The 21,833-nt window shown below is 52.3% G+C and overlaps 1 protein-coding gene across 4 annotated transcripts; it reads right to left on the bottom strand.

Annotated features, from left to right (window-relative positions):
• Positions 1-491: 491 nt before the first annotated feature.
• FIGNL2 (fidgetin like 2) lies at positions 492-18,005 on the bottom strand. Of its 4 annotated transcripts, XM_038164271.1 has the most exons (3): positions 17,859-18,005; positions 4,093-4,288; positions 492-3,657 (listed from the first exon to the last, which is right to left on the bottom strand). In XM_038164271.1, exons 2-3 carry the CDS (start codon positions 4,275-4,277, stop codon positions 2,085-2,087), a joined length of 1,758 nt encoding a protein of 585 aa, XP_038020199.1. In that variant the 5' UTR covers positions 4,278-4,288; positions 17,859-18,005; the 3' UTR covers positions 492-2,084. The 4 variants fall into 4 exon arrangements, with proteins under 4 accessions (XP_038020199.1, XP_038020196.1, XP_038020197.1 ...); XM_038164268.1 differs by having other exon boundaries at positions 492-4,288; XM_038164269.1 differs by lacking the exon at positions 17,859-18,005 and adding an exon at positions 13,922-14,100 and having other exon boundaries at positions 492-4,288.
• Positions 18,006-21,833: the final 3,828 nt, after the last annotated feature.

The following is a 21,833-nucleotide window of genomic DNA, read 5'->3' as shown; positions in this document are numbered from 1 at the left end:
CTGTCCTTCCAGCGGGGGTGGCGGCAAACCGCCAATTCCCTGGATTTCCCTGGATTTCCCTGGATTTCCCTGGATTTCCCTGGATCTCCCTGATGACAATCTGCGATTTCCCCAGATCTCCCCCAAAACCCCCCCGACGGAGGCTGCTGGCAGCAGAGAGGAGCCCAGCCCCGCTTTGCTGCAGGATGAAGAGGATGAGGATGAGGAAGGAGGAGCCTTCCTCCCCATTTCCTACCTCGGACCCCTCAGTTCACACCCTTCATTCCCCTCAGGGGTCCCAAAAAAAAAAACCTGGCTTGTTCTGGACACCCCCTGCCCAGGGATGTCACCATGTCCCCTCCCGGCCCGGGGGTCCCAGCTGCCCCCCTGGACCCCTGCCCACCCTCTCACATCACCCAAACCCCAAAACCGGCTGGACCCCCCCCTCCAGGAGCCCCCCAGAAATCTGTGCAGCACCCCAAAGACAGGAGCGGTTCAGGTAATCTCTTTAATACTGTGTAATACTTTTTTTTTTTTCCTTTTTTTTCATTTTAAAATACAGCATTTCTTGAGGTAGACCGTCCCAGCCCTAGAGCTTGTCTGTCTCAGACATCAATAAGACATGAATTAAATACTTTCATGTACAATATGTTGCAAAATGAGGTAGAAATGGTTACAGAGAGTGTACAAATAGGATAATAATAATAATAATAATAAGTCTTCAGGAACCCAGCACGACTTTTTGGAGGTGGGAGGCAAAGGGTAATGCCCTGGATGCAATAGGAAACTGGGAAAATTGGGAAAACCCAGAAAAAAACCTGGCAGACACTTCTGGGGGAGCCCCCGTGAGGGATCTGTTCTCTCTGCACGCGCAGACCCTGAGGTTTGGGGGGGCTGCCCTAAGGGGGGGCCTTTAGAGCACTAAAAATAATAAATTTTATTTGTTTTATTGGGGAAATCCCCACCGTGATGCAAAGAGGGGCTAATGGATGGGCTGGGGGTTCATGCTCTGTGCAAAGCCCCTCGCTCAGCCCTGCTGGGATTTTTTTTTGGGGGGGGAGGAGAAGGGGGGGATTTGCCCAATCTGCTCCAAAAAGTGGTGCCAGTGACAGCTCCCAACCTACAGCACTAAACTTTCCACTGAAGACACGTTACTCCACCAAACGCTACGATAAACGATGTTAAAAAGCAAAATTTCAAATAAAATTATGGCATAATATATGTGGAAAGCACCTGAAATACATTCAAATTTCATCTTTGTAACAGCTTCAAGTTTATTTTTCCTTTCATTTCTTCCTTTCTTCACCCCCTTTGGAAGCAAATGCAGGAGGCAGCTTTGTCCCAGGTCGGAAAACTCTTAAAAAAATCTCCTTTTTCCTTTTCTGAGAAGATAAAAAGTGTTTTTAAAAAAACATTCTTTAGTTTTTCTGAGGTAATTCTTTTCCTGAGTAGTTAAAAAAAGAAAACAAACAAACAAACAAAAAATACTACGGACCTTACAAAAATAAAAACCCGAGTCTAGGATATTCAACAATCTACAGCATTTTACTCCAAAACCTCCTGGTTTTGGGGTGTAACCCCCAGGTTTGGGGTGCAACCTCTTTGTTTTGGGGTGAAATTCCCTGGTTTTGGGCATCTCCCCCAGCTCCCCCTTTCCCTGATCAAGGTGAGAAGGGGCTCCAAAGACACCCAAGGTATTTCTGTTGAGAATAATAAAATCAATTAACAAAAAAAAAACCCAACAATAAAGCTTTGGGGTGGATGGGGGAGCTCCTGAATGCGGCGCTGGAGCGGATCCCGATGCCGGGAAGCTCCCGGGGCGCCTCCAGCCCCGCTGGCACCGCCGCTCCAGGCACGGAGGGGCAGGAAAATAATAAATAGCTTATCCTGAGTGGTGGGTGAGGCTCCCCGAGAGCCACAGCGGGGGAAATCCCTGGATGAGTGCCAAAAACGAGAGGTGAGGTATGCGGTGCTACTGGCGGGGCTGCAAGGAGGGATCCAACCCCACGGAGAGAACCAGAGCCCCCAAGGCCCCCAAACCATGTCCCAAATCTGTCCCCGTGGCCTCGGGGTCCGTCCCCACGGCCTCGGGGTCCGACCCCCCATCAGTGCCTGGTGCTGTACATCTTATCCCACTCCAGGAACAAGTCCAGCTCCTTCTGGGACACGGCAGGGCGCACCTTGCAGAACGCCTTCTCCAGGTCCTGGTAGGAGGCGGGGGGTCCCGGCAGCGCGCGGCGGGCGGCGGCCCCGGCGTGCTGGCAGAGCCGCAGCAGCTCGGCGCCGGAGAAGCTCTCGGTGCGCTGCGCCAGGGCCGCCAGCTCGCGCTCGCTCAGGCAGCAGCTCTGCTGGGCCAGGGCCTGGCGCAGGATGTGGCGCCGCGCCTCGCCGTCCGGCGGCGCGATGTACAGCCGCGTGCCGAAGCGCCGGTGCGACGCCTCGTCCATGCTGCCCGGCCGCGCCGTGGTGCCGATGACCACCACGTTGTGCTCGGATGAGGTAGCCACGTTGTCCAGGTAGGAGAGGAGCTGGGATTTGAGGTTGCTCGCCTGGCCGCCGTCCTCGCCCGTCCGCACCGCCAGCAAGGACTCGGCCTCGGTGATGAGCACCACCGAGGGCTGCCGGCAGTTGGCCACGAAGAACACGGTCTGGAGGATCTTCTCGGCTTCGGCCTTCCAGGTGGACAGCAGCGTGGTGCCGCTGAGCCTCAGCAGGGTGGAGCCCAGCTGGGTGGAGATGCAGCGGCTCAGCAGCGTCTTCCCGGTGCCGCGGGGCCCGAAGAGCAGCAGGGTCCGCAGCGGGTGGCTCGCGCCATTGTAGGAGCCGGGCCGCAGGATGGGCCACAGCAGCTCCTCCTCGATGGCCGCCTTCACCGACACCTGCCCGGCAATGTCCGACCACTGCACCGGCGGGCCCCGCTCCACCACCTTGCTGTTGACCAGCTCCAGGAGCAGCGGGTCGATGTTCTTGGGCTGCTCCTCCAGCGGGGCGCCGCCGAACACCAGAGCTTTGGAGGGCAGCCGCAGCGGGAAGGGGGGACCCGGCTCGGCCGCCCGCTCCCCGTTGGCAAGGGGGGGGCTGAACTTCTCGAAGGGCTCTGCTGGCCGCAGGGGAGTGTCCCTGGCACCGTAGGATGGCGACACCATCCCCTTCATCTGCTGCCCGCCGTACTTGCCGCCGTGCTCCTCGGCGCTCCCAGCTCCCGCTGGCCTCTTCCCAGGCTTGAAGGTCACCTGGGGGGACTCGCCGCTGCTGCTGAACCCATTGCCCCGGCACTCGCCGTTGTCCGACAGGGGGTAGGGGGACTTTGGCTGCTCGTAGCTGTATTTCCTGTACCTGCCCTCGCCATCATCCTCCCCGCCGATGTCGAACACCTTCCTCTTCAGCGTGCCCGCTGCCTCGGTGCCCAGGGGCGGCACGGCCAGGGTGCCCAGCCCAGCGCCCTGGTAGCCATAGGCAGGGACCCCCGGCGGGCGGGCGGAGGGCGGCGGGGCCGGGATGGGGGTGGGCGCGGCGATGCCGGAGGGCAGGTAGGAGGCAGAGGGGTGGGGCGGGTGGATGCCCCCGTAGCCCGGCTGGGGCGGGTAGCTGCTGCTGGCATAGTTGTACATGGGGCCCGAGGAGCCGTAGCCCGGCACCAGGGCGGGCGAGGGGTGCGGAGGCTGCAGGAGCCCTGAGCTGTGGAGACCAGGAGGGTGCGGGGGTGGCAGCGCTGCCGCTGGCTGGGCGCAGTAGCCGGAGGGCAAGTAGGTGCCGCCATAGCCCGAGGGGTACTCCTGAGATGCCCCGAGTGCCCCGGCGCCGGCAGCAGCCGCCCCGCAGGAGTTCCCGGGGTACACGGGGTCGCTGAGGTTGGCCGACACCACCGGGGAGCCACCCAGCCCGATGGCCCCGCTGCCGGCAGGGACAGTGGGTGGCACCACGGCCTTGGCACCGGCCAGGCCATCGTGGATGGGGGTCAGGGGGTAGGTGCCATCAGAGCCGTGTGCCCCTGGCCAGGGCTCCCCGTCCCCCTTCTGCCCGTTAACGGGGCCGAAGGCACCATCCCCATAGGTGCCGAGCGCCGGGCGCTCGTAGGGCGCGTCCAGCACCCCCGAGTACTTCTCGGCGTACCTCTTGAGGAGGTTGGAGGCCGTCAGCGCCGAGATGTCGTCGTTGGCCCAGGCGTAGTTGAAGCGCTGGCGGGTGCTGGGGTACAGCTCGGACTTGTGGGCCGGCGAGGAGGTCGTGGAGGAGACGTCCAGGTGCTGCTCCGGCCACTGGTTCAGGGACTGGGCATGCTCTGGTGACCAGTGCATCTTCGACAGACCTGTGGGGACGGGACAGCACAGGTGAGAGCGGTGGAACAGGAGCTGTGCATGGGGTGTCCCCAAATCCCGCTGTGCTGCCTGTCCTTACCCCACCACACCCCCGGGCTGTGAACACCTGCTCCAGCTAACTCGGGATATTCACAGCATCACCTTCAAGACCATCGAGTCCAAGCTTTGACCAATTCCCACTTCATCACCCAGACCGGAGCACCGAGTGCCGCGTCCAGCTGTCCCTCCAGGCATGGTGACTCCACCACATCCCCGATGACCAATCTAGTGCTTTCTGTGAAGGAATCCTTCCACCCTAAAATGCCCTTGACCACAGGCACCTCCTGCTGAGATTGGTGTCCCTGCCTCTTGCTCCATGGGCTCCTGAGGGTGGTGGCAATGCCCTCCTGTCCCCAGCGCCATGTGCAGCGCCTCGAGGCGTGGGAATCAGAAAAGCAAAAACTTCCACGGACACAGAAGGGTTTGATTTGCAGCCTCGGGAGAAGCTTGGATTGATGCAAAAATGCAATACACAGACACTGAACAGAAAAAACATAAACTTATGTCTCTGTAATTGTAGTTTCTTAAGTGAGAAATTATTAATAAGATGGTGGAGGGTTTATAAGGTAGGTTGCAAAGAATAAGCTAAGAGTTTAGAAGTTATAATAAAAGCATATGTGTGCACGAGACAGAAGCCTATTAGACAAAAGTATCCACAGTGCAGCAGAAATAAATAAAAGTGATAGATCAGGAAAAAAAAATAAACCTTGTAGCATCTATTAATTAAATTAGAAAGTTATATATTGCCTCGTAATGAAAAGACTTGTGACTACTCTTGAACTACAACCGACTGCTTACTCCTTTAAAATCTCACAGCCTCTGAGGCTGAGGTTTATCTGAGCAATAAATCCTTCTTAGCCCGACGACGGTCCCATCCCTTCATTATTAGTGACAACAATCATTTCGGGGGGTATCGGGGGGGAGCCTCTTGCCCCACTCCCTCCCTGCCCGCAGCCCTTAAGCCACTCTGCACAATCAGATTACTTAATGCTTTAATTGACTTATGGGGCACTTGTGCTTCCACTTTGGATATCAAACCTCCACGAGAGGATTCAGCTCTGTGTGGGTTGAGCTGGCCTCCTCCTGCACTTGCAGGCTTTGTCAAAGCGCTCCTGATGGATAAAGGCACAGGGGATCCTCCTGGGGCTGGCTGGACACGGGGCAAAGCTACCCAGCACCTCTGAAGGGAAAAATGAGCTTTTGGCTGGTTCTGTGAGGAATGAGGATGATGATTCATGTGATGAATAAGGCATTTTCCTTGATATTGTAATTTGTTTAGGAATTAAAACACCGGGAGTTTCCATCCTCGCTAAGGGGGTGCAGAGCGCAGCTGCTGCTTCTGTCCCCCTGAAATGCCAAGCTGCAGGAGCCCAGTGCTCAGGGATTTGGGGACACCAGGGGAGGCGTCTGACCACTCCTGGCCACCAGCACAACCAGCAAATCCCAGCGGCACTCCCAGGCTCTTGGGGACAGGGAGCAGCTGCCCATCACCCTGCTCGGACACCAGTTAAAAAACACACTCAGAGGTGGGCCCAGGGATGGGATTCCTTCTCCAAAAGCCTGGAGGAGGGTGGCCAATGCCTCGGGGTGTGGTTGGAAGCCCACCACAAGGGCACAGCTCCTCCAGCCCCCTTCCCAACCCCGGATCCCAGAGCTGCTCGGGGGAACGCACAGACACAGCTTTGCAAGCCCCAGGAGCCAAACAACCCCTTAAGGACCGAGAAGAAAAATCCCGAAATCCATGGAAAAGCTGGAAAACCCAGAGAGGGGGAGGGCAGCGGGCAGGGAGGAGGTGTCAGGGTTGAAATGGGACGTGAATGAGTGGTGGAGCGGGACAGATGTTTCAATGCTCCCCTTGGCAGTGTGAGAAAATTACTGTCCAGTGACCAAATGGCCGGGCCGGTTCCCACCCTCGCTGCTGCCCATTATCCCCAGCGCAAGACAAAGGCGGGCAGGGGGGCTGGGCAGGGAGAATCCCATTGTTCCCGCCCGCCCTAATTATGGAAATCTTGTTAATCTATTCAGCAGCGAGTCTGAACTGGGCTTTTGTTCGGGGTTTTTTTAGCGGGCGCACCGCCGAGGGTGTCCAACGGCTCGGCGTGGGGATGGGGTGCGCTGCCGCCCCCCCGGGAAAAGCTCCAGCCACGAGGCCGTGGGATGCAGGACAGCATCGCGGAGCTTTGTTGGAGGGGGGACAGCTCATCCTCGGCCCCTGTGTGCAGGACAACGTTTAAAACGTGGTGTAAAACGTTCTCACACTCGTTGCACGGCCACACGCACACGGCGCTGATGCTGGGGTGTAAAAATTCTGGAAAAAAAAATCCCAGTGGAGTGACCCCCAGGCAGCGTCTGCAGATGGCTGCGCTGACCCCACACCCCCAGGGGGTTCAAGAGGGGTCTGATGCGTTCGGAGGGCAAAAAAGCAGAGAAGAGCAAACACATCCAGGCTGAGGAGGCACTAAAGCCGGGGTTTAAACACACTCGAATCCCCCCGAGTCCCAGGAAGAGGGGCTGGCTCTTGAAGGGATGATCCAGATGGGTCTCATTCCATGGGGCAGCGCATTCCAAGGAGCATCCCAGGCCTCGGGCGCCAGGCTGAGCTGCCAAGCCACAGCTCTGTGGTCATCCAGGGTCCACGGCCATCTCCAGTTCCATGGTTGGTCACCCAGGCTCATGGTCATCACTGTGCTGTCACAGGATTTGGCTGCTGCTGGCTCCTCCTCTGCCAGCTTGGAGGATTCAGGCTTTTTCCAACACCCATCCAGCACAGAATCACAGAACGGCCGAATCACCAAACCACAGAACCACAGAACCACAGAGTCCACAGAATCACCAAACCACAGAACCACAGAATCACAGAATGGCCGAATCACCAAATCACAGAACCACAGAATCACAGAGTCCACAGAATCACCAGATCACAGAACCACAGAATCACAGAGTCCACAGAATCACCAAACCACAGAACCACAGAATCACAGAGTCCACAGAATCACCAAACCACAGAACCACAGAATCACAGAATGACCGAATCACCAAACCACAGAACCACAGAATCACAGAACCACAGAGTCCACAGAATCACCAAATCACAGAACCACAGAATCACAGAGTCCACAGAATCACCAAATCACAGAATCACAGAATGGCCGAATCACCAAATCACAGAACCACAGAATCACAGAATGGCCGAATCACCAAACCACAGAACCACAGAATCACAGAGTCCACAGAATCACTGGGTTGGAAGAGACCTTCAAGGTCATCGAGTCCAACCCAGCCCCAAGATCTCAACTCAACTTTGGCACCCAGCGCCACATCCAGACTTTTTTAACACACATTCAGGGATGGAGGCTCCAGCACCTCCCCGGGCAGGCCATTCCAGAGCTTTATCACTCCTTCTGTGAAAAACTTTCTCCTAACATCCGAGCAAAACTTCCCACGGCACAGTTTAAGGACGGGATGAAACCTGCCTGTGACACCGGGGGTGTCACAGCCTGACGGACACCAGGGATGTCACAGCCCACCAGTGTCACCACAGCACCAGCCAAGGTGACCTCAGGCAAGGCGCCACCCCAGCCTGAGCCGGGCAGGGCTCCTTGGCAACCACGCAGTTTCCCCAGAAGGTTCCGGGCGTTTGGCAAACCCACGGGGAGCCGCGGTGACACCGCGGGATGGCACTGCCACCAGGGCAGGGTCAGGGCCCGCGCGGCACGGGGGTCTGGGCTGGCTCGGCCGTGCCCTGTCCCCGTCCTGGGCTCATCTCCACGGTCACTCTGGTCACTCAGAGATCAAGTGCAGAGCAGCTGGACGCCGCGAGTGACCGACGGGCCGCTGTCCATCTGTCCTTCCTGGCAGCAGCCGAGCCCGGCCCATCTGTCACTGCCAGGACAGACCCCCACGGTGCTGGGAAAGGATCCACGGCCCGGGAATTCCGGGATGAGGGGACAAGGCAGGAAAATCCGGGTGGTGGCAATGAGGAGGTGGGGCAAGAAGTGGATTTGAGGAGTTTTGGTTCAATGGAAGGCAGGTGGGAGAAAAATGAAATGGAATAAAATACAGTAAAATAAAATGGAATAAAAGAATATATAAAATAAAATGGAATAAAAGAATATATAAAATAAAATGGAATAACAGAATATATAAAATAAAATGGAATAAAATAATATATAAAATAAAATAGAAGAAAATAAAGTGGAATAAAATAAAATGGAATAAAATGAAGTAGAATAAAACAAAGTAAAATACAAAATAGAATTAAATAGACTAAAATAGAATAAAATAAAACAAATTAAAATAAAATAAAAGAAAACAAAATGAAAGAAAAGAGATAAAATAAATTATAAAATAAAGGAATAATGAAAAGAAATAATATAAAATGGAATGAAATACGAATAAGTGAAAATTACAATAAAATGAAATTAAATAAAGCAAAATAAAACAAAACTAAATTAAAAAGACCCAATAAAAATGGACCTAGAAGAGTTTAAAAACCCAGTCTCTTTTTGCCATTTCTACTTTTCTTGACATCTCCAGCTCTCCTGGACTCTTCAGGCCCCGGAGATCTCCTGCATCACTCCCAGGAGCACAACACAAAACCACTCAGCAACTTGTTTGGGTCTGTAACATCTGGGAGGTGGAGCTGGCTCAGCCCTGCCCCAAAGGTGAGCATGAACTCCAAATGATTCATCATCCCCTTAATTCATCACCGTGCTGCCCAGTCCCTGCCCTCCCATCCAGCTGTGGATGTGCTGGTCCCACAGCTCCCCATCCAGCTGTGGATGTTCTGGTCCCACAGCATCCCATCCAGCTGTGGATGTTCTGATCCCACAGCTCCCCATCCAGCTGTGGATGTTCTGATCCCACAACTCTCCATCCAGCTGTGGATGTTCTGATCCCACAGCGTCCCATCCAGCTGTGGATGTTCTGGTCCCACAGCTCCCCCTCCAGCTGTGGATGTTCTGGTCCCACAGCATCCTCATCCAGCTGTGGATGTTCTGATCCCACAGCTCCCCATCCAGCTGTGGATGTTCTGGTCCCACAGCTCCCCATCCAGCTGTGGATGTTCTGGTCCCACAGCTCCCCATCCAGATGTGGATGTTCTGATCCCACAGCTCCCCATCCAGCTGTGGATGTTCTGGTCCCACAGTTCCCCATCCAGCTGTGGATGTTCTGGTCCCACAGTTCCCCATCCAGCTGTGGATGTTCTGATCCCACAGCTCCCCATCCAGCTGTGGATGTTCTGATCCCACAGCTCCCCATCCAGCTGTGGATGTTCTGCTCCCACAGCATCCCATCCAGCTGTGGATGTTCTGATCCCACAGCTCCCCCTCCAGCTGTGGATGTTCTGGTCCCACAGCGTCCCATCCAGCTGTGGATATTCTGGTCCCACAGCTCCCCATCCAGCTGTGGATGTTCTGGTCCCACAGCTCCCCATCCAGCTGTGGATGTTCTGGTCCCACAGCTCCCCATCCAGCTGTGGATGTGCTCCTGCCCTGATTCCCCTCACAGCTGTGGGACCCACCTGGGGTCTCACTCTGTGGAAAAGCTTTTCCAGCGCCTCCTGTGAGCCAGAGAGAAGTTTGATAAGAGGATCCGTGTTTGCCCCTGGAAGAATTTCCTCCCAAGGTCGTTGACACAGACACCAAGGAAGAAAAGGATAACTAAGATAAACCTGCAGCTGCCTGTTCCAATGAGCGCTTTTTTCACCTCTTTTGACCAAGAAAAGTGTAAAGTGTGAACTTATGAGCTTTGTAAGAATCTGTAAAAAGCATGAATGCTAAAACAAAAACAGTTTGACGACTTCTGAAAATGGATTTGTTGCTTTGTGCTGCCTCTGTCTCAACCACGACCACATCCCAGCTTTGGTCCCCACCAGGACAATCCTCAGGAGGGAAGGAGAATTTTCCCAGGATCAGACAGATCCCAGGGTGCTGGAATTTAACTTTTCCATTTTTCAGCCCCTGGAACGCTTCAGGGTGTTGCAGTCCCCACCCCAGCCCTGCAGCATGGTGGATCCTGCTCCAGTCCCCATCCCAGCCCCTGGGGACCCATCCCAGCCCCACCACACCGTGCTGGAGGCCTCTCTCTGTGCCTTTTGTTTTCACAAGCCTTTTGACTCGCGGATTCCTTTTTGAACGCGGCCTGAAAAGCCCAGCTCCCTCCTGCACTCCATTCACTAATGGATTTTCCAGAAGTCCCCCTTTTTTCCGGGCTCCTTTCTTTGTTGACACTGCTGCCTTCATCCACGCCCGAGGCTGTGGCTGCCTCCGGGTGGATTTTGGGGACCCGGTGCCATGCTTGGAGCATCGTCCCCTGCGTCACCCACCTCCTACAGCCTGGGATTGCATGGATTCTAAGCCAATTATAATATAGTTAAATATTCATATATAATACCTAATAATGTATTATCGATAGTATATTTATATCTTTATTATAAATATACATAATATATTAAATCTGATCTAAAATTTCTATTTGTTTTATATATTTATTATAATATATTGGAATTATAGTACATACATGTACTATCACTGACACACCTATTTATTTCTTTTTCTTTATATTTATAAATCTTTATATTTAATATCTCTGCCACAGGGTGTGATATTATCACACATAATATTAGTAATATATATAATATATTATATAATATCTATTAGAATGTTAAATTATATTAATATTTATATTAATAGAAATGTTATATCATGTTGTATCATATAAATATTATCATAAAATACCATATAATATTATATCATTTTATATTCATATTTATATTAATACAAATTTATATCACAGCATTTAAACACCTGAGCCTGCCACCACAAGTTTGCTGCCCAAGAAAACACAGACTGTTACAGAATCACAGGGTGGGAACAGCGTGGGGGCAAAGTTTGGGGTTAGGATTAGGGTCAGGATTAGGATTGGGGAAATTTGGGGAAAAGGGGAAATTTTAGGCAGGGAGATGGGGGAAATTTGGTGCCAGGACCACATCTCCAGCTAATCCTAGGGCAGAAACAATTCCTTTCCCTCCCTTTTCAGCAGCCACTCGATAAAAAGCCATCACAAGGAGGAGGAGGAGGAGGTGGTGGTGGGGGGAATTTTATTCTTTAACTCTGTTTTGTTCTAGCTCAGCCTTCTCAAGGCATCAATCTGGGGAGAACACCCCAAAATCCCGGTCCAGGCCCCTCTTCCCCCCTTTATCCCAGGCCCCAGGCCATCAGCACGAGGCAGCCCATGCTGGCATCACCGGAATCACCCAAACATTTCTGCTTTTCGGCTCGGGAGGAAGCAGAGCCCCTCCTTGGCACCCTCCTGGAGGCAGGACGAGCCCCTCAGAGCACACTCAACCTCCGTCACCCCCGCGCGTGGCCCGGCCTGGCTGCGCCTCACCCCTGGCCTTTAATTACACATTTCTGTGGCCATTAGCCCTCTCACCATCAATTACAGCCACATTATCCTGCTCCAGCAGCAGCAGGACACGGCCACCGGAGTCAAGTGCCGCGGCTGCAGCTCTCTGAACACCCAGAGAAACTTTCCCAGGCGTCCTTCTGGAAAAGTCTGTCAGGAGATCAGAGGAAAGAATCAGAAATGATTCTTATCTTGCTGCACCCGTTGTTGTGAACACGGGGAATGTGTCGTGGAGATTTTGTTTCCCAAAGCGTGGTTCCTCAATTAGACAGCAGCGATGGTGTTTTAAAGGACCAATCAATTCAATCCGTGGTGAACTAAGATATAAAAGAGTTTCTTAACGAAGATTATTATTGATCAGCCTTCTGTGAATCAGAACTCTGCTCATTATTCTAATTATTCTTAATTAGTCTGCGAATCATGGAGCCTGTGCTAATTATTACCCGGCCAGGGGCCCGTTGTAAGGATACAGTGCTCTGCAGATTCTTTGCAAAAGGAGGAAAAGGATGTTCTGGTGGGAGCATCCCTCCCACCCAGCCCAGGCTGGGGCTGCACAAAAAATGCCCAAAAAAGTCCTGCTGCTCCTTGGGAAACGGGGAGATTCGATGCCTTGGGGTTTTTGCTTTTCTGCTTTTATCATATTTGTGCTCCTGCAGTTCGTTGGTGTATAATCTAATCTCCAGGTACAGTGTGAGCTGTGGCCTTCACATTTTGGGCAGACACAATTCCTCTCCAGGCTGGAAATCAAGGATACCTCACTGCCTCAAAGAAACCTAAACAAAAGTGATTTGATTTGGAGGCAGAAAACTTGGGGTAAATAACTTCGTTACCCTGTAAAAAGAACATTAACCCCAATGTGCAAATGGACCAAAATTATAAAAATGTGAAAACTTGTGACCCCTTGTCAATTTTTTGGGGCTTTGTCTGCCCAAAATGTACCTGAAGGCCCTTCAATAAATTATAAATAAACTGCTTTTTATTCCCTAAGTTCTGTTTGGCCTCTGTTTTTAGGCAGCCCCAAAAAGACATCAGTTGAATCCCAGGGAGAAGATCCAGCTGCAACCTCCCCGATGCCAGAGTCCCCCCAGGCTGGAGCTGCTGTCACCTCTCAGCAGTGACACAGCAGAGCCTTTGAGCAGAGCAGGGCAGGCAGAGCCTCCTCACTCAGCTCTTACTCAGCTGCTTTTTTTGTAGGAAAGAAAGTGTGGATTAAAGTGCAGTTTGTCCTGACATTCCTTTTCACTTTCTTGGGGAAAAAAAAATGTTAAAAAACCCAAAATCCTGGCTCAAAACCCAAAATCCTGGCTCAAAACCCAAAATCCTGGCTCAAAACCCAAAATCCTGGCTCTTTTCTCTCTGGGGGAAAAGCCTGGCCTGGGTAGCACAGCTCAGGGAGCCTGGCATGGCAGTGGGAGGGAGGGCACCCCACTTTGGGGAGGGCACCCCACCCTGGGAGTGAACCCCACCCCAAGGAGGGCACCCCAGCACCCCATCCATGGGGGAGACCCCAACACCCTGACCAGGGAGGGGACCCCAGCACCTCCATCCACGGGGGAGACCCCAACATCCTGACCAGGGTGAAAACTTCCACATCTCAACCCAGGGAGGAAATCTCAGCATCCCAGTCTAGGGAGGACACCTCAAAGTCCTGACCAGGAAGGAAACCTCCACATCTGGATCCAGGGAGGACAGCCCCACATCTGGATCCAGGGAGGACAGCCCCACATCTGGATCCAGGGAGGACAGCCCCACATCTCAACCCAAGGAAGACAGCCCCACACCTCAGTCCATGGAGGACACTCCAGGGAGGACACCCCAGCACCCCACCCTGGGCATAAGGGGTTAACATCCTGCCCAGAGAGGACACTGTGACATTCCACCTGGGGAGGGCACCCCAAAATCCCGATCCAGGGGCACCCCCCAGCATCCCAGCCCAGGGCAGGGCGCCAGGGCATCACCACAACCACGCTGGCATCACTGGAATTAAACAAACATTCCTGCTTTCCCCTCCTCAAGCTGCGCTCAGGAGAAAGCAGCCAGGAGGAAAACCCCTCCTCGGCATCCTCCAGCTCTCTCCCAAGGCCTCAGTGGCTTTATCAGGGCCACCATAAAGATCTGGGGCTGCTGATAAGTGACCCAGGCAGGCCCTGGGCCATCGGGACAATTTAACTGACCTTAACTCCAGCTGCTGCTGGCACACAAGGCCAGGAGAGGTTTTACAGCACCCTCAGCACACGGCAAAATCAACTTTGCTGTGGAGAGCTGGGGCTCCACAGGACTCCAGGACTTCTTCCAGCTCCTGCTGCCAGAGCCAGGGCTCTGAGCAGCCCCAGGCAAGCACCAGCACCCTCTGCACATCAAGGGTGGCATTCCCAGGGCAGGAAAAGATCCAGGATCCCACTGAGGACTCTGAAGAAAGAAAGGGGAGAATCCCCCCCATGGCATGACCAAGCCAATTCCAAAGGGAAAAATAATATTCCAGGAGTTATTGTGGCAAGCAGCTCACAGTGGCAAAAGTTTGCAAGGGGATAAATTTGCTTTCAGAACTGGGAATTGCCGTGGCTGGCACTGGGGAGAACTTTATTCCCTGCTGAAGACTCATGGGATTGAGTCCCAACAGCTCCCTGTGACTGGAACTGGGATGTGTGTCCCCCTCCCAGTACCACCAGTGCCACCACCAGCACAGCAGGAGCTTTGCCAAGCCAGAGCACACACGAGTTACCAGCACCTCCCTCTGTGCCCAAAAAAGAAGGAAAACATCTTTTTTTTTTTTTTTTGGCTAAAAACAGACAATACAAGGATCCATCCCAGCAGAGCTGGAGCTGTCTGCAGGAGCAGGGGAGGGAGGAAGAGGATGAGAATTCTGGGAGCCACCTCAAGCTTTCCCTGAATGCTGCAAAATTCCAGCTGGCGTTTGGCCAGACGTGCTGGGGTGACAAAAGGAGCCTCGGGACAGCCCTGTCAAGCGGCCAAGTTCCCTCCAGCCATGGAACCACGCAAAAAAGAGAAGTGAGGAGTGTTCACAAGGGGGTCAGCGTCACACAAGGGTAGCCAGAGCTTCCCCAGAGGCATTGATGTCCTCTGGGGGAAGTTCCCCTCAGGAATCCTCACTCCAACCCACATCTGCTGCCGTCAGTGCTGGGCTGAGGCATTTCTGCTTCCCCCCCATGGAGCCCATCGCCTTCCAGGCACAAGCAAGGAGCTGCAGGAAGGCCAAACCTTTGGAAAAGCAAAGAGAGAAGCAGGAAAATGGCTGTTTGTGGCATTCCTATCCTCAGGAATATCTCCTCAGCCAGGAGGATGCAAAAGGAATGGAGTGATCCCGTGGCCACTCTTTTTTTTGTCACCCAAAAAAAAACCCTTTAGGATTTTCTCCTCCTGTGGCTGCTGGGAGTGGTGGAGGTTGGATGTGGGCTGAGGGCTCAGAACTTTCACACAGCTTGTCCAGGTGCTTTGACACAGATCTGGGAGCAGCCTGAAGCAGAGGTTTGGGAAAACCACAGCCCCTGCTTGGGTCAGTCGGTGTGAACAGGCAAAGCACCCTCAGGGTCAGACCCCAGCTACCAAATAAAGAAAAGAGAGGGAGCTGCAGCAGGTGGGAGCTCATCCCCAGGCTCTTCAATGACTGGATTTCATATCCCACAGCATCCGGGGAAAACCACCTTGGCGATTTCTCAGCATTTATTCCACGTTTTTCCCCTGGAAATTAAGGAACTCTGATGGGACACAGCACAGGTTTGGGTTCCAGGAGCCAAGATGCTGCTGAAGCCCCAGCCCAGCCCTCGGGAGGGGAAAAACGGCTGGGAAAAGGAAGTAGGGAGGGAGGAGAGGAGGGAAAGAGGAGAAAACACCGGCTCCAGATAAGCAATTGTTAACATGATCCATATGGTACACAACGCTCTGTTTAACCCAAATGATAATGGCAAAAGGGAAGAATGCAGTGGGGCTCGGCGGGAGAACAAAGGCAGCAACAGAACCCTTCCCTGTTCCAGGAATTCCCAGATGGAAGAGCTGAAATCCTTCCCTGTTCCAGGAATTCTGAGCTGGAAGAGCTGAAATCCTTCCCTGCCCCAGAATTCCCAGCTGGAAGAGCTGAAATCCTTCCCTGTCCCAGAATTCCCAGCTGGAAGAGCTGAAAACCCTTCCCTGCCCCAGAATTCCCAGCTGGAAGAGCTGAAACCCTTCCCTGTTCCAGGAATTCTGAGCTGGAAGAGCTGAAATCCTTCCCTGCTCCAGGAATTCTGAGCTGGAAGAGCTGAAACACTTCCCTGCCCCAGAATTCCCAGCTGGAAGAGTTGAAAACCCTTCCCTGCCCTAGAATTCCCAGCTGGAAGAGCTGAAACCCTTCTCTGCCCCAGAATTCCCAGCTGGAAGAGCTGAAATCCTTCCCTGCTCCAGGAATTCTGAGCTGGAAGAGCTGAAACACTTCCCTGCTCCAGGAATTCTGAGCTGGAAGAGCTGAAACACTTCCCTGCCCCAGAATTCCCAGCTGGAAGAGCTGAAAACCCTTCCCTGCCCCAGAATTCCCAGCTGGAAGAGCTGCTGAGCACAAAACTCTTCCCTGTCCCGGGAATTCCAAGCAGGGACAGCCAGAGGCTGTTTCCCCTGCCCTGCTGCAGAGGAATGAGGGGACAGAGCTGATGGCTGCACCTCCATTCTGCACTCCAGGAATTGTGGCTGCTCCCGCACATCCCCCAAAACCCACCTGGCTCTCTCCTTCCCCTCCCCAAAACAGCTAAAGCACGGAGCAGGGAGTGAAACCGTAGCTGTCAGCAATAAAATAAATATATCTGTATTTATAACAAGTGTTAACTAATAAGTAATCGATATTTTCATAATCAATAACAAACGGGAATGAGAGCTGCGTGGATGTAAACACTGAGCCCATTCCCCTGGGATCTGGGATGAATTCAGCCCTGGGTGTTTATGTTATTGCAGGATCCCGTGGCTTTCCAGGGAACACAATACAGTAGGTGCCATTCATTATCCCGGCAGTCCCCCAAGAGAAAATGTCAACATGCTCCTGCTGGAGAGAGCTAAAACAAATGTTTAATGTGATAAACAACTGCCAGGCCCCGGCCCCCACCGAAATGTTTAATTCAGAAGCACCTCGAGAGCAAACAGGCGCCGGAGCACCCGCATGGGGAGCCCTGGCAGGAACCTCATCAATTCCCATCAGGAAATCCATCCTGAGCCATCAGAGTGCCCCGCACCCTCCCCGAGAGCCACGTCCTCATCAAACACCCAAGTTCTGCCCAAAATTCCGTTCCACACCCGAAATCTGTCACAAAACCAGGATGCGTTCAATGTTCAGTAGGAAAGGTAATTTTTGGGATCGCAGAGTAAAACTAGGAGTGATGAGAACCAGCACATGGTGCCTCCAAACCCAGGAGAATTTACACTGGAATACACAGCACAAAATGATTTTAAACCCTTCCTCCTGACGTTCTTTTTCCCCTGAATGGAAAATGCCCACTTCAAAAAAAAAAAAAAAAAAAAAGATTTCTATTTAAAAACCCCTTTCAGCTCCTCAATGCCGCGACTGTTTTACTGTTTTGAAGGCGAGCGCTCCGGCGTGCGCTTGACGTGCGCCAGCGGCTGCGGGAGCCGGCATTGTTCCTGGGGGTGAGGGAGGGAGGGAGGAGGGCAAGGCAGGAGGGAGGGATGGATGGATGATGGATGGACGGACGGACGGACGGACGGACAATCCACCGCACCGTGCGCACCCTCTGGGCGCACAGTTAGGGTTAGGATCAGGATTAGGTCACCCCCCCGTGCCCGGAGTCCCCTCGGGGCCGGGCTCGCCTCGCACCCGGCACCTCCCGGGACCCCGCTCCCCGCACGTCACCGGCGCGTCCCCCGCAGCTCCCCGCTCCCTTTCAGGGGGAAGCCGGGAGGGAGGGGATGGCCAAAGGCCGAGGCAGCGGGGGCTGCGCCGTTCCCCGGCAGCGCTCGGGTTCCTCGGAGCCCTCCCCGACCCCTCCGTCTGTCCGGCTCGGCCGCTTTATCCCCAGAGCGGCACCGGCGGGGCGGGATCCGCGCCCCGGGCAGGGCGGGGGATGCTCGGCCGGGCCGCCCCGGATCCCCCCGGCCCGGCCCGGCCCCACTCACCTCCTCATGCCGGCGGGCCGTTAGCGCAGCCCGGGAGGCCGTGCCGGGCGCCGCATCCTGCGCTGCCGCCCGGACAATGCGGGGCGGCGCGGCGGCCCCGGGCGGGCGGCGGGGGCTGGGGCCGGGCTGGGGCTGGGGCTGGGGCCGGGGCCGGGGCCGGGGCCGCGGCCGGGGCCTGGGCTGGGGCTGGCCCCCCGCCTCCCACCGCCCACCGCCCACCGCCCGCCCCCGAGGAGCGGCGGGGCGGAGCGGAGCGGGGATGGCGAGGGGCGCGCTGGGCTCCGGCCAGAGGGGCAGCGGCCGGGAAGAGATCCCGGCGGCTCTGCGCAGCCCGGCAGGCACGGATCTGCCCCCCAGCATCACAGCGCGACCCTCAGCATCCCGGCAACCGCGCAATCCGAGCCTCTGCACGCCAGGATCCCTGTACCCCAATCCCCTGCATCCCAGGATCCATGTACTCCAATCCCCTGCATCCCCGCATCCGTGTACCCCAATCCCCTGCATCCCAGGATCCATGTACCCCAATCCCCTGCATCCCAGGATCCATGTACCCCAATCTCCTGCATCCCCGCATCCGTGTACCCCAATCCCCTGCACCCCAGGATCCGTGTACCCCAATCTCCTGCATCCCAGGATCCATGTACCCCAATCTCCTGCATCCCAGGATCCGTGTACCCCAATCCCCTGCATCCCAGGATCCCTGTACCCCAATCTCCTGCATCCCAGGATCCATGTACTCCAATCCCCTGCATCCCAGGATCCATGTACTCCAATCCCCTGCATCCCAGGATCCCTGTACCCCAATCCCCTGCATCCCAGGATCCGTGTACCCCAATCCCCTGCACCCCAGGATCCGTGTACCCCAATCTCCTGCATCCCAGGATCCATGTACTCCAATCCCCTGCATCCCAGGATCCGTGTACCCCAATCCCCTGCACCCCAGGATCCGTGTACCCCAATCCCCTGCATCCCAGGATCCGTGTACCCCAATCCCCTGCACCCTAACACCCCTGACCTGTCCCCTGGCCCCACCACCCTGACCCCTGAACCCCAAACACATCTGACCCCCTGAACACCAAGGTCCCTGCCCCTGTCCCCTGTCCCCTCTCACCCTGACCCCGCACCCCATCCCTCGCCCCGAGGCCGCAGCCGAGCCCCGCTGGGAGCCCTGCTCGGGGCCGGGTGTTGCTCAGCTGCCAAGCCGAAATCCCAAATGCCTGGAATATTTTCCTGCTATTAGCTTACCATGCAGAAATAAAGCAGTTGCCCCAAGGATCGTGTGTCCCGGGGAGGTGGCCGTGGGACAAGCTGTTTGTTAGGGCATTGTCCACCCCTGAAAAGCCCCATATCCACCCTGAAAACCCTGCTCTTTGGAATCAACTGGGCTGCAGCTCCAGGAAAAAAAAAAATTCTGTTCTTTGGACCCTAAAATTTCCCATTTTTTGGGTGGCTTTTCCCCTAAGAACACCTCACAGTTGCCTCACTTTTGTTCTTGAAACACCTGATCCATTTTAATCAACCAGCCCAGGCTCCTTCCTGGTGGAATCACATCGTGGCATCATTCCCTCATCCCAACATTGTCACATCCCTGAGTAATTAGGGAACATTTTTCTTCCCAGGAGAGAATTCCCTGTCCTTGAATTCCATGCCAAGCGTTGGAGCTGCAGAAATCTCTTCCTGGATGACACAACCAATCCCACTCGATCACATAGGTAAATAAATAAATAGATAATTAAATAAATTCTGCAGAGCCAGAACCTGCCAGCACCACAGGACTGTGGCTTTGGCTGTCCCCAAAGCAGAATCTGATGGCACTAATCCGAGGGAGCCATAAAACCAGCTATAAAACTACGTTTACTGCAGTTCTGGTTTCACTGGATGTGAACTGCATTTTATTAAATGGGGAAATTTGGATTTCTAGCTCTGCCCAGAGAGTTCAGCCTCACCTCATTAACCAAGGAAAAGCTGGATGGGAACTGTGGGGTCACGCAGTTTATTTTCACTAATCATTCCCCACGATTCCTCTAAAACAGAAACTCCTAATCCAAAGTCCCAATCCGTTAATTATTCCCGTTTTACCGGCAGTAGGAACCATCAGCAGAAATCCACGAGCTTTCTGCTCAGGAACACCGGGGTCTCCCTTCTCCCACTGGGAAGCTGCCATTCCACAGCTCACCTTGGCCTTTAAAACCATGTGGGATTTTTGCTGCCGGTTCACGAGGGCCAGAGGGTCTCAGAGACCTGACGAAGACCTTCCTGACTTCATCCCCGGGACCACCGACCCGACTTGAGGCCACCGAAGGACTGACAACCTCATTTTAATACAAGGCGGGGATGGGAGGCGCTGGGGTTGTGCAAATCTGTTATTTTGGGAAATAAATAGAGGGAAAAAAACCCTTGTGGGGTGCAGTCGTGCATTTCGGGGATGATCCCCACATGCCACCCGCCGGCAAAAAGCGTAAATAAACATAAACATATCATAAACATAATTCCAATTATAACTGTAATTAATCACAGGGTCTTTGTCTGTAATTTTTGGGTTTAACGACTCAGCCCCCCAGCGGTGATTAAACTCTTCCCAGGCCCCAGCTCCCTCCTTCAGCCTGACGACCACCAATCCACAAATTATTTTAAAGAATAAAATAACGCTGCCGGGGTGGAAGGTGATTTGTGCCCTGCAAGGCCCGAGCTATTTCCATTCCTCTGATTTATTAATCTTACATAAAACTACAGAGAGATGCTGATTTCTTGGCAGGATCTTTGCTGCTTTCTCCCAGAATTGCATTTTTTGGGGTTTGTTTTTTGGTTTTTGGGGTTTTTTTGCTTTGGTTAGGGTTGGGATTAAATATGTAACAGGTGGTATACTTTGTTTATTATTTTTGTTTATATGATTATATATAAATATATGTATTTACATGACTATACATAAGTATATATTAAACTAATACAATGGTTTGTAACCATATATATTATATATTAATATAATATATAAATATTAATATATCTTATATTTATTATACTATATAGATTCTATAATACATATTACATCAACTAATGCAACATATAATATTCCTAATATATATTTTTATTTTTATTTTTATTTTTATTTTTATTTTTATTTTTATTTTTATTTTTATTTTTATTTTTATTTTTATTTTTATTTTTATTTATTTTATTTTATTTATAAGTTGTGAGTTTTACAGTCCTTTATTAGCAAGTTATTAAATTAAATTTATCTCTTTCTCCAAGGTTTCTTAAGTGTAAACTGATTAATTAAGAAACAATACTTCAATTACTTTTACTTTTAACTTAATGACTAATTACTTGTGCTTGCAATGTGGGCTTTATTGTCTAATTACACACTGCTACTCAAATTGATGAAGAAGAAGGTGAAGAAGAAGGACGGGCTACTGCTTTAAAACTTCTACCTTGTTTTATATATATCACTCTTTTTATATATCAATATATATAAATATATATATTGTTTTATGTATATCAATATATAATTATATATCACATATTATATTATTTTATAACTATGTATTAAATATTAAATATATACAAATATATTTATATTTTCTACATTATATATATTATATAATTTTATATATTAATATATATTTCTAGATATGTTTACATAGATACATATTACCATTCTAAACGTTTAAGTTTTCTATTTGGTGATATTACACACTTCTATTTAAACCACACGCCGGGAAACGAGCAGGAACTGGGGGATGTGGCACAAGGAATATTTTCCTGCAGAAATAAAAGAGCTGCCCCAAGGACAGTGTGTCACTGGGAGGTGGCCGTGGGACAAGCTGTTTATAAACAGCTTTATTATTTTATTTTTAATTATTTATTTACCATTATTTTTTATTATTTTATTTCTCATTCAGTTTCATAGTTATTTTATTATTCATTATCTTGTCGTCAATTATGATTTAATTTTTATTTTATTATTTTATTTTTTAT

Source organism: Motacilla alba, chromosome 29, assembly GCF_015832195.1.
Source record: "Motacilla alba alba isolate MOTALB_02 chromosome 29, Motacilla_alba_V1.0_pri, whole genome shotgun sequence".
NCBI lineage: Eukaryota > Metazoa > Chordata > Aves > Passeriformes > Motacillidae > Motacilla > Motacilla alba.
The sequence above is the reverse complement of the archived record's forward strand: the minus strand, read 5'-3'. Positions and strand labels throughout refer to the sequence as shown.

What these genes read in the sequence shown, in the direction of transcription:
- FIGNL2 (XM_038164268.1), bottom strand. Translation starts at nt 4,277, where the DNA reads ATGCACTGGTCACCAGAGCATGCCCAGTCCCTGAACCAGTGGCCGGAG.